The sequence below is a fragment of the Phalaenopsis equestris genome, unplaced genomic scaffold (genome assembly GCF_001263595.1).
Source record: "Phalaenopsis equestris unplaced genomic scaffold, ASM126359v1 Scaffold000202, whole genome shotgun sequence".
NCBI lineage: Eukaryota > Viridiplantae > Streptophyta > Magnoliopsida > Asparagales > Orchidaceae > Phalaenopsis > Phalaenopsis equestris.
This window is the reverse complement of record NW_018164644.1, coordinates 3,412,861-3,431,380: the sequence shown is the minus strand read 5'-3', so window position 1 is coordinate 3,431,380 and position 18,520 is coordinate 3,412,861. Positions and strand designations below refer to the sequence as shown.

The window sequence follows — 18,520 nt, the reverse complement described above, 5'->3', positions numbered from 1 at the left end:
TTTTTTTTTTCTAGTAACATCTTTCTTGTCCTTCTTCAAATCTATAGATGTAAAATAATAAAATATTTCATTGGATGGTTCGCGTTGATTCTCTTAATCATCGATTATTCGATTGGCATTTAAGTGTCTTAATGACATCAGTATTGAGTGATATTGCACTGGTTGAAATTCGCTTGTTAAGATGATAATAATAATAATAAATTCCATCACTCTCAACAAACTTATCAAAAAAAGCTAAGTTGTCCAAGTAACAAATTTGATGTGTTTGCCAAGTGTCATTATTGAACTCATTTCATAAAAAAAGTCGTGCTTATGGGTAGTTAAGATAATAAAATTTTAAAAAATGAGAGTGATTTTAAAAGTATTTATTTTTATATATGTGAGTGCCTTATTATGTAAGAGTTTTAAATCGATTGAGAAAGCTATTAGATCTATGTGGTTGCCTTATTATGTATGAGTTGGAACTTTGGTAGAACCCTTCTAATGAGATCCCTTCTCTAATGAGATCTTCTTTGATAAGTTTTTTTTTTCTAGTAACATCTTTCTTGTCCTTCTTCAAATCTCTATATGTAAAACAATAAAATATTTCATTGGATGGTTCACGTTGATTCTCTTAATCATCGATTATTCGATTGGCATTTAAGTGTCTTAATGACATCAGTATTGAGTGATATTGCACTGGTTGAAATTCGCTTGTTAAGATGATTAATATAATTATATAAGCATGCCAAAGTTGGAGATTATTTGAACTTTCAATAGTGTTTCAAAGCTATCAATTATACTTCAGTGCTTGATTCGACATCAATTAGGGTCAAATCAAATCATTTTTTAGAGTCACTAAAGTATATTATTTAGATATTTATTTTGGCTAGAATTTTTTTAAAATCAAAGCTTGGATATCCTAAAATTTTATCAAGAATATCTTATTAAAAATGCATCAATATTGGTGTTTGATCATGCATTTTTTTTTGGTACCTTGTCAATCTCAAATCTTATTAGCGTTTAAAAAGAAAAAGAAAACAAGAAAGAGTTATAGAAATAGAAGAAAATAACAAGTATCTAAAAGCAAGAATAAAAAACAAAAGGATGATTACTCAAATAAGAAAAAAATTGTTAGAAATATAAGCCATAAGCAAAAAAAAAAAAAGAGAGAGATCTATGAAATATATCATGGTGGGAAAAGGGAGAATACATGAAGAGAGTTCCTAAAGGGGAAGAGAGAGACATCACTTGGCTTCCGTAAGATCCTATACTTATAGGTGGGTCTCGATTATATAGTAAGTAATGTAATTGATAATAAAAAATATAACTACAGATGTATAAACTAAATACAAAATTGAACTTGACCCACTCATAGTCTCCATTGCCTGATGCAGTAGTTCATAAATGTTCATTCATGTTGTTATTATCTCTTAACCTTCGAGTATCAATTAATACTGATGTTCGCCAGTGTAGAAAATAGCTCAAAGATCAATAATAGCTTGAAAACTGAATCAAATTTGATTTGTGATCGAGATCGGATCGAGTAGAATGAGTCAAGCTATGAGCCAAATCTTTGATTTGAATTATTTTTTATCCGATTTCGGGCTACTGTCGAATCGAATAAAAAAAAAACTACAATCTGACTGAATCAAGAAAGGAGAGTTTTGTAATTGATGACTAATTAGTGTTGAGTAACAATTACTCTCATGTATGCCCCATGGATAAAATTCCGAGCCCATGAATGTATGGGGCATCTTCAAAGGATTAAAGCAGGGCATGCTACAATTAGAAGTCGTCCCATATTTATTTATCCATGAATAATATAATTGTGAAAAAAAATTGAAGTAAAAAAAGACGTTTTACGTCTCTCAAGACAATTGTTTTTGCAGGAAAAGAGTTTTCACCCAGTCGAAAAATTGCACCAATTCAAAATTGCGGGTTCAAGTACTTCTCAAGGTTATAAATTTAATTGAAGACTTGCATGCATATCACTCAATTCTTATGTATTTACATATTTAACACCTAAATTTTATTTTATTTATGTATATACCAAGTTAGATTTAAATGCCCCAAATTGGATGGATATGAATGTAAATGCCCCAAATTTGATTCGTAAGCTTGGTGTAAAGCAATGCATCAGAAAAAGATAGGCTTTTAATTTAGCTCATTAAAAAGGAAAAAGTGAGCGGATTTAAAATTTACACTGCTAGTGGTAATTTGGAATTAAATAAATCATTGAAATATTGAGATTAATACCAAGGGGTGACTTTCGTTTTTTCTCAGAAGCTCGTGTTTTAAAGGACAAAAAGTGAATAAATACGTAAATTCTTCTGCAAAAATATTGATAAAAAACTTTACTGTAATATTCGTGTTAACTGTTAGAGAGAATGGTCATATTGAATAAAAAATATTATTAGAATTTTCTTATGTTAAATCTTCTTATCTACATATATTTTAAGGTAAATTATCATTCAGATTCATCGTGTTCTTATTTTAAAAAGAAAATTTTCACTTTCATTCGCAGAATTAAAATCTATATGAGAAATGGGAGAGGAAAGAGAATTCCAGCATCCTTTTGCACAGCGACCTAGCATACCTACGCCAAATCGGCGTAGCTACCTGGGTGGCTTGACTCCGCCACAGTCCCTCTTTACAGGCTTACGGAACAGCAACCCTGAAATATTTACGTCACTTCTAGACATACCTAAGTCGTTGGGGCTGTTTCCCTGATTCCTTACGGTTTTGAATCAAAGATAGAATATTTATGTTAGTATGTTGAGCCCGGTTTAAATAAAATAAAAAAATAAAAAAAAAAAAAAAAAAAAAAAAAGGAAAACTGCTCCTGCCTCCGCCTTCCCGCAAAGCTTTGCGTCGCTTCGCCCTCCCGCATGGCGTCGATTCGTAAATCGAAGCTTCTTTCCGCCTCCCGTTCGCGATAAAAAGTATCGCCCACCTAATTTGCACTGTACAGAAATTTCGAGAAGCAAATTCTCAGGGATGCTTTGGTTTTAAGGCTGCCTCCTCCTCTTCAAGCCTTCTCCTTCTCCCATCAAAATCATAAGGTATGCTCGCTTGGGTTCTTTGGCGTGAGGTTTATACAGAAGAAGAAAAAGGGAATCACAATGTGGATTTTTCTTTGAAGCCTTCTTATTCTTGGCTACTGCTCACGGGTAGAGAAAGAGAGATGGGAGTAGAGAGAGAGAGAGAGAGAGAGAGAGAGTGAGAGACTCTTTCTTGTAAGTCGACGTGATCAACGTTGGTGTAATTCTTCAAATAATAAAATCTTCTACAACTCCGTAGACTTAGATAATTTTTCGAACCACGTAAATTTGTGTGTTCTGATGTGTTACTGTTTTGTAAATTTTCTCGTTCTATTTTTTTCTTTTTTTATTGATCGTTCTATATAACACAAAAATTGGTATCAGAGCTGTGGTTCAGATCTGAGGAAAAATGATGGTTGGAGACGAAGTGAAGGTTTCAAGGATCGAAAAATTTGATGACACAGATTTTAGTTACTGAATGATGCAGATAGATGATTATCTCTATGAGAAGAAATTTTATTTTTCGTTATTGGGAAAAAGACCGAAAAAAATAGATGAGACTAAATGAAATTTATTGGATCGACAAGTTCTGAGAGTTATTTGATTAACTCTGTCGAAGTTCATTGCACACAACATTGTCAAAGAAATGATAATTGCAGATCTCATGACATTCCTGTCAGATATGAATGAAAAACCATCGACGAATAACGCGGTATATTTGATGAAAAAGTTATTCAATGTGAAGATGGTGGAATGTACGAATGATTTTAATACTATCAAAAATCAATTATCGTATGTGGAATTTGAATTTGAAGATGAGATACGTGCACTAATCTTGTTGGCTTCATTGTTAAATAGTTAGGAAGTCATAAGAATGCTGTCAGTAATTCTGTAGTAAAATCTAAATTGAAATATGATGATATTCGTGATTTGATTTTGACTGAGGATGTGCGCAGGAAAGATTCTAGCGAGACCTCTAGTTTGAGTTCAACATTAAATGTTGATTCCAAAGAGAGATCACGTGACAGGAACTCAAGCAGAGGAAGATCAAAATCAAAACATAAAGACATGAGCAAGTCAATGCCTAGTCAGAAGCAACCTGCTGGAATTGTGACAAAACTGGCCACATAAAGAGGAACTGCATAAATTCCAAGAAGACGGAGAATGACAGCGCAAATGTGGCAACAAAGAAACACATGATGCATTACTGCTGGCAGTTCATAGTTCTGTTCATGACTGGATACTGGATTCATGTGCTTCTTTCCATATAACTTTCCATTAGGAATTAATGTGGAATTATGTTGCAGGTGATTTTAGGAATGTTTATCTGACAGGTGGAGAAGTTTTAAATGTGGTTAAATTGGAGATGATTGTGTTTAAACAAACTGAAACATACGTTGCCAAATTTAAAAGAGTATCCAACATAATCAGGTTTAAGCAATGAAATCAAACCACGAGAAATAGAAGGGACATAAAGTGTTTAAAATAGGTTTAAATGATATCGAGTATCTAAAATCAATCGATATGTTCCAATGGCTTCAACTGGAGCTTTGACTCGGTTTCCCATGAAGACAAAATTTTCATTTGGGTTTATGGTTTAAGTTGAATGAATCACTACATTGTATTAGAAACATGAGTGGTACAACCAGAATCAATCCACCAAGTATTATAAGAAACTTCAACCAAATTTAATTCGAAACATACAGAAACACAAGGTTTACCTTTCTTTTTGAACCAGTTTTTGCACTTCTAACACTCATTTTGATAGTGTCCAGCCTTTTTGCAAAAATGACACTTAATTTTCTTATGTTCATCTTTATGAATTAGGGCAGATTACACATTAATCTTTAGTGGTCTTTGCTTGCCCTTTCCATTCTTCTTTTCAGGTTTCTTTATAGCTCTTCTTTGATGACCCATGCGATTAATTGAGCGATTTTCTCATTTCTTAAGCATTGCTTCCTCTTAAATGCATATACAGTATAGTTCATTCACGTTCCACTTATCTTTTATGGTACGAGAACCATCAAATTTCACGTTGGTTAATGTTCTCAATAGTGTAACAATAAGATACTTATTAGCATAATTGACTGAGAATATCTCTTTCATGAATTCCTTAGCACTTTCAGTGTTAGAAAATGTACACTATATTGTTTGCTACAGTCATTCGCATAAACATTACGCTCAGTTTGTTCGATTTTTCCTAAGCTTTATAAAAAGATCATTGTTCAACACTACTATAATCAGTAAGAGCATGAGACTTCTCTGTCATGAGTGTCAAATCAAGATCCAAAACACTACGGTGAAACTGAACTTGCTCACACCATTCAGAGAAATTAAGCCCATTAAATGTCTGAACATATATAGCTTGAGAATGAAGAGAAACATGAGTAGATACTGAAAATGAATAAAGCATACTCACACATTAATGTTTCAAGTATTAAACATGAACTGATATTCATAACTAATCAGATTAAATGAAAACATTAATAATGTATTGAAAATTTCTCCTGTGTGATATAACAATAAACAATAATAAACATTATTGATGATTGATTTTGATTTAATATAATTATCAAATGTTTATACTCAAATTAGACATGTTTATTATCTTTGGATATATAAACATATCTAACCAAGTATATAAATATTTCGCAATCATATTCAAATATTATAAAATAAATAATCAACATTTGGGCGATTCACAAATATTTTATAATCAATGAATTTCAATATACCCATAATGAAATACAAAAGAAAAAAAATTGTTTCATAATAAGCATCACATACTTATGAGTAATTAAATTTAATTAATTTAACATCTTTTAAACATACTAATTTGATCACTTTGGTGACTAACAAATCAAATATAATATAGTCATCAAATATACAATAATTTCAATCACAACAATATACATTTCATAACATAAATTATAGGGTTAAGTCATGATTCAAAACCCATATTTAATAATACAAAAAAATAATCTCTTAATTCACAGATTAACTACAGTGATCTAATTCCAAGATTAAATTTACAGCGAAAATTTAATACAATTAATATACATAAAATTAAAATTAAAAAATCACTAATTCAATAACTTGGATCTGATACCACATGTTAGTATTTTTCTTTTGCGATCCAATTTTATGACCCAACCACTTTATGCATATAATGACCAAAATATTTGAATTCGTGATTTTTACGCATTCATTCATAAAAGAGAAACGTACATGTATTCATGATTGTAGATAGGGGTGTAAACAAGCCGAACACGAGCGAGCCCAGGCTTAGCTTTTGTTCGTCTCGTTTACATTTCGAGCTCAAAAAGTGTGTTCGTGTTTGGCTCATTTGCTTCGCGAGCCAAACATGAGCCGTTTTAAAAACCCTAATCACGTAGTCATAAGATGTTAAAGAAAACCTTAATCACGTAGTCATAAGATGTTAAAGATTTGAGCAAAATTTAAGAATATAATTTAATAATTTTGATTCTATTTTCTTCATTAATACTTTTAAATGGTTACTCATCACAGTTATATATATAATTGATTAGTAGTATTTCGAGCCAAAATGAGTCGAACACGAACGAACAAATATCTGTTTAAGTTGTTCATGCTCGGCTCGTTAACTTAGCGAACGAGCCAAGCACGAGTTGTTCGTGAACAACAAGCTGTTTTGACATCCCTGGTTGCAAGGAAGCTGGTTGTCTACTTGTTGCAGCTGTGTGAAAACAACTGTGGGACAGTTGTTGCTGGAAAAATGATCATTTAGCCCATGTAATTAGATATGAGAAGATGAAGTTTTTCTCTCAAATTCTCTGAAACTTTTTATACTTTCTGATGGAAAGAAATATACGATGTCTGTTAAGAAGAGAACTGACTCTCTTCCGAATTATGCGTTATTTAACCACCATCCATTAGATGGGGTTACTAATAAGTAGAATTTATGATAATTTAATTAATTTATTTATATTTATTATTAAAATAAATGACACATGCTAATAATCACTGTCCACAAGAGGTTACTTATCAAAAAAAATTAAGATAATTTAATTAAATAAATAACATACATTAGTAATCACCATCCATAAAGGGATTACATATCAAAAAATATTTAAGTTAATTAATTAATTAAAAGAAATAAGACGTATCAGTAACCATCATCCATAAAAGGTTAGTTACATATCAAAAAGTTTTATGATAATTTAATTAATTAATTATAATTTATTATTAGAGTTAGGGTTTGTGGGCAACGGCAACCACAATTAAAAAATTAACAGTACTTGCTTATCAACGTTAATTTCAAATTAAGCTTAGATTTTTATTGCCAATCAAACGAATTGCTAAACTATGTTAAATAAACCCCCACAGTAATTCTTTTACGAACCGAGTACAATATAAAGTCGCGTGGAAAGCCGGCAGCTTTACTGGTTTTCGTCATATCCTTGGTCTATTCGAGCTATATCTTTCCGAAAGCGGTGTAGACTCCACTGAGAAGAGGCAGTGACAGCTGAAGAGCGAAGAGGTAGTAGTAATATCTCTTTCGGTAGAGCAGAGAAGGAGAAACAGTTGCATAAATTTGGTAACAGTAAGAAGAGTGTTGCAGAAATGTCAGAACCCTCATCAACAGCTGTTTTGGCCCCTTTCCAATTTCCTTCTGGCGGGCCAAGTTCACAAATGTGAACTTTTTTATAATCCTTTTCCCCTTTTTCTTCTTATTTTACCTCCACTTCCATTGAGCAGAGCTGTAAGAGAGGCGCACGTCTTCCATTTGTCTTCTTTCTGGTCCAAGAATATTACTTTATGATTTCGATTCCATTCTTGCATTTCCTTTTCATTCGCCATCATTATATCGCTTTTCTTCTCTAAGTATATTGCCCGAGAGTCTTGTGATTCTTATAACTGCAAGTTTATCCCATCCCCAACCTCTCAGCTATCGGAGTTTTATATTGGATTTTGTCTTCTGAGTCCAATGAAGCTGTGTTCCGAACTTGAAGTTGACGTCAATGGTGAAGACATTTTTTTTGTTAACAAGGTAATGTGAAACGCTAGTTCAATCGATGTTTGGTTTGGAATTCTTTGCAGATTTTTATTTTTATTTTTAACTTGGATGAATTTGAGGCTTTGATAATTCTTTTGATTTTGAATTGATTTCGATGCAATATGCTATGTTTATTATGCTCACTTGAGGGTTGTGCCTACTATCAAGTCCCATTCATTTCTCCTACATGTAAATCTCTCTGTTTGTCTTCCTCTTTCAAAGCAAATCCTGAGAACTGCGTGATCATCTTTTATTTTCTATGGCTATAAATGATTCGGAGCTTTTGCTTTAAAGATGATTTTGCTGTTTCTATCTCTTCTTATCAGGAAAAAAAAAAACCTCAAGTTGTGAGACTTTAATGTTATGTGGCTTTTACAGCAACTATTCTTCTCTGTTCGGTGCATAGATTTTTAGTGTCAATTGTCGGGGATAATTTTGCACTCTTATTAATCTGGCCTTATCATTATATTATGTAAACTTATATATTTTTCTAATCATAATCACTACAGTTCTGAGAATTTAATGCAATTTTCTGGATATATCTAGTTAATTCAACTTACATACTGTAAAATTTGGACAATAACAGAGCTCGACATCCTGTTAATGCTCTGTTGTATTTTGTTTTCTCTGCTGCTCATCCAATAGTATCCTTTAAATCAAATTTCTTACATGTCTATCATATTGTTTTCCTACTCATTAATGCTCTGTTGCTTAAGAACACTCATTGCAGATTCAGCTTTACTGAAAATTTCTTCTTTTGCCTTGAAAAGAATCCAAGGCTTTATATTGTTACGCTCGTCGTTGAAATCAATTAAGATTACCATCTTTACGCAGGAAATACTTTGTTCATTCTCCAACAATTTAAACAAATTATTAAGCAAATCTCCAGAAGCATCAATCACAAAACCTCTGAAAGTGATTCTCCATGACTTACCAGGAGGGGAAGAGGCCTCGGAGCTCTTGACAAAGTTCTGCTTTGAAAATGGCAGAATCCTAATCACTCCAACCAACGCTTGCCTGCTAGGCTTTGTAGCTCAATCCATGGAAGTAATTGAAAATGCTGATTCCCTCAAGGGTTTAATCAAACAAGCTGAGAAAGCTGTTCAGTGTATCTCCGATTGGTCTTGGCCTGAAGTCTTAACAGCTCTACAACAATGCCAAAGTTTTTTTCCGTTTTCTGACTCTTCAGAAATCCTGGACAAAGTACTTGATTCTCTTGTAGCTAGAATTACCACAGCAAGTGATTCTAGCCCTTCAACTTGTTCACCCGACAGCTCAGTCCTCCGCAGATCTTTTGATACAAAGAGTAACATTAGTTTGAAGAACAGCCATCATCGAGCTTGGTGGTTCGAAGACCTCGTCATTTTAAGCATGGCAATGATTGATAAGATTATTAGAAGAATGATTTCTTTGAAAGTAGAGCATGCCAAAATCAGCAGATTTCTCTTTTATTATTTGAAATGCAAGCTATCAAATTTGGCTTCTGATGAGAAGAGAAAGGTGACTGAGACGGTCATCGAGCTCCTCTACTCTCTACACAGAAACTCGGTATCTTGCAAAGGCTTGTTTGATATTCTTCGCATCTCTTCATCTCAAAATCTTAGCAGTTGTTGCAGGGACAGATTGGAGATTATGATTGGCAGTCAGATTGATCAAGCTACTTTGGATAATCTACTGATTTCTTCTCCTACTAAGACTGAAAGCCTTTATGATGTGAACATACTCCTAAGGTTCTTGACACACTTTCTTTCTTGTGGAGGACGAACAACATTAGCTCGATTGAAGAAGGTTGCAGGCCTTCTGGATTTGTATATGGCTGAAGTTGCACCTGATATCTTCTTAAAACATTCAAAATTTGTAGAACTAATCACAGCACTCCCTGACATCGCAAGGGATTCTCATGACTCCTTGTATAGAGCCATTGATATGTTTCTTCAGGTAATATATTTAAGGGAAATATTCAAATATTTATTAACTATTGTTCATATTCATGTTCTAATTAGTATCCTTCAATGAAAAATCGCAGGTTCACAATAGATTGACAGAAGCGGAGAAGATGAAGATTTGTTGCACCATTAATTATGAGAAGCTCTCGTTACAATCTTGCAAGCACCTGGCTCAGAACTCCAAATTTCCACCTAGAACTGCAGTTCAAGCGCTACTGTCTCAGCAATCCAAAATCAAGGGCCTGCTCGAAGAGTCCAACCACTTCAGATCCTTTAATGGTGAACAAAAACAATCAAAAGATGGAGAACAGATCATTCTGTATGACAAGAAGGTAGATCCATTGATGGAAAATGAAAAGCTCAGAGCTCATCTCCAAGGCATGCGGTGGAAGGTGATAGAGCTAGAGAAGGCTTGCAGGAAGATGCAGAACCAGATGACTAAGATGGTGAAAACCAAGTCTTCCTGTCCGACAGGCTCAAGATCACTTCCCAGGCTCTGCTCATGATTAAAGATCTCTGATTTCCTTTATTTTTGGCTTTTATTCATAGCTAATCTGTACAGCGTACATTGGCATTTTGGTTTCCCAAACCTTTTTGTATGGACGAAAAGGTAAAGCTGGTGGAGAGCTGTGTGAAAATGAGAGCTTTTTGGATTGTTCCTGCTTTAATTGCTCGTTGACAAATCAATTTGTACAGCTTTTGCGAAGCTTTCTTCTTCTTTTATCATCTTTTCAGCCACAGTTTTATCTTTTTAACATCTCACACGCCCTAAAATTTCATGGATTTAATGGCGTCTGTGTTGCAGAACACCATTTACTTTCTTGTGATCTTATAACAGAATTTTGTGGCTTATATTGGGATGCAAATATACTTAATGAATGCTGAAGAAATGCTGGGTGTTGTTCGGTTCTGCAAGTTTCGCATTTGCATTTGGAGGCTATGTATGTTATTCATATCAGTATTATTTATATTAAACGTAGTAAATGACATCTTCAGCTGTCACGAGAAGTGGGATGCTCCTGATTTGATTGACATCAAACATTAATAAAAAGGTATGACATGAATATCATTTTTGAAATATTATTTGCAGTAACTGACATTTTTAAATAGCATAACATGTCATTATGTATGCCACTGAACTAAACAAATCTATTTAAAATTTTGTGATTGAGAGAGTAATGGCAGACATTTGGCCTTTTTCATAACTAGCATTGAATTCAATCTCATATTTTTAGTTTAAAAAAATATTATAGTAAATACATGGATGTGCATTTCTTCATATAATAATAATAATTGTTATTAGTATAATTATAATTATAATAAAAATAATAATGATAAACTCAAACCCACAATTTCATAATCTATAGCCTGCATTCTACCATTTTGAGGGCAGGTGGCAGCTCGAATGAATCCCTAATCTTTATTACAAATTTGGAATATTTAATTAGGCACAAATTTGATGTTATTATGAATGGGCAGATAGCAGTTGACTTGTTCTTTGGCTTGAAGTAAACTCAAGTGGGATTCTTTGAGGAGACCAGCAAGCAGAACATGGGTGAGGCTCCCACTTACTGCTGACACCTCGTGACCAACGGGGCCCTAAAAATAAATCAAACAAGAAGTTTTTTATTTTTTTTTGGAGTTATTAGTTTGATATCGAATCTTCAAGAGTGTGGAAAGTTTGTGGCGATAAAGTGATTATTTAATGTCTTAATATTATACTAAAACTCAGCACACACCCGAGAAAGTAATAAAGAGGAAATACCTCAATTTTGTTTGTAAAAATTCTAGAAAGGGGAAAAAATCACGAGACCTAGCTCAGTTGAAAAATCCACTATAAATAGTGAGTACACAAACTCAATCTTCTCCTAAATTATTGAAAATAGAGTACAGAGATGATCATTATATTAATTCAACACAAGTTCATCAATAATAGTCATAGTATGACTATAATGAATGCAGTTCTTGATGCTAGCACGCTGCAAGGGCCATAGTCGATTGCTATGGGGGTAGCAACCCATCATGAATGTTGTAGATAGTGGTTGCAGAGCTAGCTTATTGCATTGGTCGAAGTTGAAATTCATGGTTGTAGCTGGTTGTCTGGGCTGCATATAGTTGTTTCAGGAGCATTGATTAGCTACATAAGCCGTAGTAGGAACTCGCGGAAGTTGTGAGTGACTTAAGCCATAGTTGTTCACATGTGCTATAGTTGTGAGCTGTGATGATGTCTGTAGGTCGCAGAGATTAGAGTTGGGAGCTACACGAGTTATGATAACATATTTGGGCTGCAAAGGTCATAGTTGAGAGTTGCACTAGCTATGATGACATCAATAGACAACAAAGGTCGAAGTTGGGAGCTGCACAAGCTCTGATAACTTATATGGGCTGCAGAGATCAAAGTTGGGAGGCACATTGGCCGCTTACCCAAATATGTCGTAGTTGGCTATGTAGGCAATAGCCGCGAGCTGTGAAGAATTATGTAGTCCGCAATGGGTGGATTTGAAGGTTTGCACTAGCTTTGAACCACGTAGGTCATAGACTCATAGTTGGTCACGTAGGTCATACTGATGAGCTACGATTATGTTTGTAGGCAGAAAGAACCAGAGTTAGGAGTTGCACTAATTGCAAGCCACGTAGATCATATTTGTGAACTATGATAATGTTTCTAGGACTCAGAGATTGAAGTTAAGAGTTGCACGAAATGGGGACCACGTAGGTCATGGTGGCGAGTTGTGACAACGTCAGTAGCCAACAAAGGTCAGAGTTGGGAGCTGCACGAGCTGCTAACTATGTATGTAGGCCATTGTAGTGAGTTTTGTTGATATCTGTAGGCCGCATAGATGCTAAAGTAAGGAGCTGCACAAATTATGGTCCACGTTGGCCATAGTTGATGACATAGGTTTTAGTGTCGGGCTGTGAGGAGATAACATTAGGAGTCTGGGAAAAATCTTCGTCTTCTAGGTGTAATGTTACACTATATTTTGGGTTGGTTGTTACACCATCTTCAGGGGGAGTATTTGCGTCGTATTCATGATACTTTATTACTCTAGGTGCTTAACTGTTTTGCAATGTGCGCTGAGATTCTGCAATGCATTTTATCACTCTAGAGGGGACTACACTGCAAGGAGTAGATGACGACTAATGGTAGTCAATGGTAGAGGGACGCTGAGGGTGGTAGATGATGACTACCAGATTTTTGGTCGAAAGTGGTCAACGACTGTAGAACGATGAGGAATTCACCAGCTCTTTGGTGTATGAACGCTGTGAAGCTTTAGCTCCTTTTTCTTCAAGCTTTAGTCTCCTTCTGGCTCTAGGTTTAGGTCTCCTTTCAAGATGGGGTTAAGACTCCATTTATAGTGCCAAAGTTGGAAATAAGAAAGGAATTCAGACCATTATGATCAGACGACCTGAAGAGGTTCCCTCAATCACATGATGTTCTGTGGACATTGAAATTCATTAATGTATCAAAATTGAGTGGTTTTGGGTTTGTTAGATTTTATCTTGTCAAGACATTTGATTTGACTATAAACATGTCAGATTTAGAGTTCATTTGATCATTCAGTTATGCACTGAAAGATTCTAAAAGTGATTTAACAGCTTGATATTGGATCGATTTGGCTCGGATTTAGGTTCATCTTGTCAAGCTGGCCAATTTAACTAAATGGGTTTGTTTGAAGCGGCGATGTGATAACACACCACACTTTTTTCTAATTGACAAATATGTGTTTGGCTTGCTTTTTAGAAAAGTTGCAGTTAAAAGTTGTGTTTTGCATTCAGATCTGACCAAGTGTGATGACAACTAAAAAACTAAAGTCCTACTTTTTGAGAAAAAAAATCTGTGATAGCCAACGTAGTTTTTTGAATAGCTACGATCTTTTGCATCTGTGAACTTCAAACAGCCAAAGCTACCCAAAAAATATCCCAAGTTTGTAGAAATCGGAGTTCTGGATGACTTTTAATTTTCAAACAGCCAAAGCTACCCAAAAAATATCCCTAGTTTGTAGAAATCGGAGTTCTGGATGACTTTTAATCAAAGTTAGAACATTTTTGGCTAAATCAAAGTTAGAATATTTTTGGCTAAAAAAATTATCTTGAGATTCTTGCTATAGCTCCAGATTTGTGCTGGATGATGGAAATTTGTTGACGCCATATCAAATATATCTAATCACAATATAGTGAGCTTAAAAGTATAATATTTATTATGCCTGCAGTAACAATAAAGCCAATTTATCCTAGTCAAAGGTCTTGAACTTAAGATGTTATTATTTTTTTATATTTATTAATTATTTGGTATTTTAGGCCAATCATTATGATTTATTTGAGCTCTTTGAATCTTCAACAATAAAGCCAATTTATTCTAATCAAAGGTCTTGAACTTAAGATGTTATTATTTTCTTATAATTATTAATTATTTGGTATTTTAAACCAATCATTATGATTTATTTGAGCTCTTTGAATCTTAAACACGACGGAGGCATAGTGAAGTCTCCTAATTGGGACGATAAATAATAAGAACCATTGAGCTTTCTGAAATCAGTTATTACAAAATTAGAATCAAATGAGGAGCAAAGCTTGATCCGAACAACATAATAATTATCAACTTTATACCAATTGTGTGGCATAAACCATGCTTCTATTTATTTATTTGCTCCCATTCATATCATTTAACTAAACTATAATATAAACTAATAATACAGAATTCTTGAAAAGTGGCCGCTCATTCTGACAGAGTGAAGACAAAGTAAATTGAAGATCCTTGTGGTAGTGTGCAGATGCTGATACTGTCATTAAAATCCCATTTTATTGCCGACGATAACATAAGAACTGCTGGAGGCGAAATTGAGGAGAAGAAGCCTATTGATGAATTATTAACACCACAACATAGACAAGAGTCCGAGGAAAGCGGCGATTGGCACGCGGGAGTAGTAATAAGGGATGACGCTTACGGCATTGCAAAGCCCCACGTACGTATTTATTGGCAGAACAACACTCGTGGAACTAACACAGGGGGAGCTGTTGTGCATTAATGGGCTCTGTATTACGGTTTTCGTGTAAAGTAAAAAAGAATCTCTGGAGTCAATGTCTTGTATTTTGGGAAGTATACGATAAATGTGTTTTTTTAGTATGTTTTTTTATAATTGATGTTAATTAACACTTGTCAGATAGACTCTGGGAGAGCATTTTTGCACCGAAATAGTTAGATGATATGTTAATATAGAGTGTTTTTTGTCAATTAACAGACTTTTATTTCTCTTTTTTCTTTGATAGGGAGAGCAGACTTGGAGAGCACCCAAGTCTGATCATTTGAAATTCTTTTATCTATTTCCTAATAATATGTTGCACGTTCAATTTTAGGATTAAAAAAAATATTTGATGGTTAATATATAAGCTCGAGTCTGTTTTATAATCATCATTACAGTTGTCAACACTATGTGTGGTGTCAATATGTAATAATTTCGCTTGTGGGATGTATAAATACTATATAAAGTCTATTTTGGGTAGCTGCAATGTTTCAAAAACACACATATAAAACTGTGGTGAGAAAATCAACTTCTTAGAAAATTATACTAAGAATTACAAATATATATTTGTTCTAAAAAATCAATAGCTTTCTTGTAACTACCTATTTAAACATTTAAGGCTGAGAAAAATTGCTTCGCATCTCAGTAATTCGAGAAGACAGTAAGAAAATAATTTCTTAAACAGAACTGTGGTAACGATCTAAAACTACAAACAGGCTTGAAAGCTGTCCCCAATATGCCCTAATTCAACTTCAAAGGAAATGCCACAAACTTGACTTTGAAGTAATCATAGATGCTTTAATTATAAAATAAAAAACAGCATTATCAATTGACAAGTTATGAAAAATGGGACTGCCGCTAACTTAGAGATTCTAAGCAAGAATAAATGCATGCATGGATGGGCCAATCTACAAATGTATTAATTTCGTTAAGTAGTAGCATTAAACAATCAATATTGAGAGAAAGCTTGAGTAGAAACCCAAGGGAATAAGTTTGATTTCCAAGCAACTTGCCCTTTGTTTAAACTCATCCCCACTTTCTTGAAATGCTCTTCGCTAGCTTTCTTCTTCATAAAGTTTTGATAGCTTTGAGTGTAACCTAGCATGAATGCATTCCAAATCATTAAATATTCAATTTTTTTTTAAATATTAGGCACATATATATATATGTATATGATTAATGTCAAAATTATTAAGCTACCTAAATTCTGTGCAGAAGGAAATTTATATTAAAATTTATTATTTATATAGAAAAATTTTAAATCCCAGGAGGGCAAGCAAAGAGTTTATATTGTGAGTCTCCGATCCGCTCTTCAATTTATAATAAAAAAGTTTAATTAACTTTATAAATCCTAATTGTAAACAGTGCTTTGATGCTCAAAATATGTTTTTTTTTAATGTATTTCATAAACTATTATAATACTTTTCGAAAATAAATATGTTTCATGCAATCATGCAAATATAAAGACAGCAAATGTGACGTACTTGCTTTCATTTAAATGCAGGAACAAAGTGGCATACAAATCATACTGTAAATGGAATATAGATAACCTAATGGCCATACTATAACACCATATTTAATACTTCATTTAATGGAATCTATTGAATACGACGTAACAGATCACCTTTTAATGAAATCATATTTATATGTATGCTTAATATAGCAACATTCCCATAAAATTCCCTTTTAGATGATGCAATTTATGATTATTAAATTTATCTTCATAGTGTCAGATTCATAAATCAAGAAATATGTACAAATGATGGAGCCATATTAATGTTCGAAATGTAATTAAGCCAGAGAGAATCATCATAAAGCCTTTAATAATTCATAATTAAGTGGCCTGCCCATCATGCCAGTCATGGCCTCCAAGCCATTTTCAGTATCTTTGTCGACTTTGCATGCTTCCGGCCGTCCAGTAAATTCAAAATGTATATATAATTTTATTTTGTATTTAATTCATTACATGCATGCATGAACCTGTAAGAAATTAATTAAATTTAGAGGGTAAATACATACAGAACAACCTGTAAGAATTAATTAAATTTAGAGGGTAAATACATACAGAACACTCAGTTTATGTATTTATATATCTAATGTCAAAATTTTATATGATAAATATTTAAAAAATATTATCAAAATATTAAAGGCTCTCATATTATTACTTCATGGCTGGTTATTCAAATTTCTTTGAAAAGAAAAATTAAATCACAACTGGTGTCGCTTACGGTCGCGGGGGAGTCGGGTCACCTCTGTTCCTCTTCGGGTCTCTCACCACTATTAATTAATTAATTAATTATATCATAAAATTCATTAGTGGGAGTTTCTTAATAGTCACTGTGTTTACTAAAGGTGCATTTGAGGCAGAGGTTTAGTAAGGTGTTGATAATGCAGTGCTAATTGCACTTATATGATATTTGACAAAACTTTTTTGTCCGTTTTTCCAAAATATTGTGGTGGAAAGCTGTGTTTTCAAACCTCACCCGGCTAAGGCCCTATTTGAGAACGAGGTTATACTCCGTTGTGTTGAAAAAAAGGGCAACGAAATCCTTCACCAATGCTTAGTTCATCCCGACTTAGCGAGTTGCGTCAGGGGTATAGGCATTTTTCCGCCATTTTAGAACATGAGATCTCCACGGCTTTGGTCCTACTGCCCATCATTCCGTTGTTTCTTCGTGAGATGTTGCTTTCCACTGGACTTTCTCAAAGACAAAGCGTTGTGAAGCGAACCCTAAACGTCGTGGCTGCCAGAAAGCTGATATATGATATTTTTAAAATAAAATAAATTTGTAATAGTAAATTTTTATTGAAAAATATATTCTTTTACAACAACTTCACAATTACTTTTTTTTAAAGTGTTACGGCTACCCCCAAACAAACCTTACATTAACCAAATTTTCTTAACACGTGTTCCTTCTTATTCAAACCTCTGTAAAAATTTTCAGACACCAGCTCTTTTATCAAAAACAAATTCAAGCTTAATGACTTTCCAATTTGCTCAAATTTATTTACAATATAGTCAACAAGTTTTAAGTGAGCAACTCATTTGATCAAACCAAGAACACATATAAAGTCGAATCTATTTGGCTTAAAATAAAACTTTAATTGAATGTATTGAGTAAACAATCTTAATTTATCATGCTGAATATGTTCACACATTGCCTTAATTGAGCCTTAGTTGAGCATATTAAAATGCTCATCCATGAATTTTAGATAATAATATGTTCATGATCATAAACAAATTTTATTGGATCAAAATTTATTAGTGAGTGAAATCTAAGTCTTACAAAACTCAATAAAAAGATCAACAACACAATAAGAGAGAAAGAGAAGAGAAAAAAAGATAAAAAGTCTAAGGATCCCACTGGAATCGAGTTAAGTACTATAGATTGTATAACTCGGGTCATCTTACAACCACAATTTAAGAGTTTAGATCAAGATATGTGTGTTACAAGAACACACATATTGAATTATATGAATAAGAAAATACATAAT

At 33.5% G+C, this 18,520-nt stretch overlaps 2 protein-coding genes across 4 annotated transcripts in view; one reads left to right on the top strand and one right to left on the bottom strand.

Moving 5' to 3' along the window:
* The window catches only part of LOC110022658 (COP9 signalosome complex subunit 7), a 128,580-nt gene that overhangs the window by 68,842 nt on the left and 41,218 nt on the right, over window positions 1-18,520 (bottom strand). The window lies entirely within an intron of this gene.
* Window positions 7,441-10,764, top strand: LOC110022657 (BTB/POZ domain-containing protein At3g22104). Of its 2 annotated transcripts, none has more exons than XM_020721716.1 (3): window positions 7,441-8,052; window positions 8,893-9,996; window positions 10,085-10,764. In XM_020721716.1, the coding sequence occupies exons 1-3, from the start codon at window positions 7,990-7,992 to the stop codon at window positions 10,508-10,510; spliced, it is 1,593 nt and encodes a 530-aa protein (XP_020577375.1). In that variant the 5' UTR covers window positions 7,441-7,989; the 3' UTR covers window positions 10,511-10,764. The 2 variants fall into 2 exon arrangements, with proteins under 2 accessions (XP_020577375.1, XP_020577376.1); XM_020721717.1 differs by having other exon boundaries at window positions 7,982-8,052; window positions 8,996-9,996.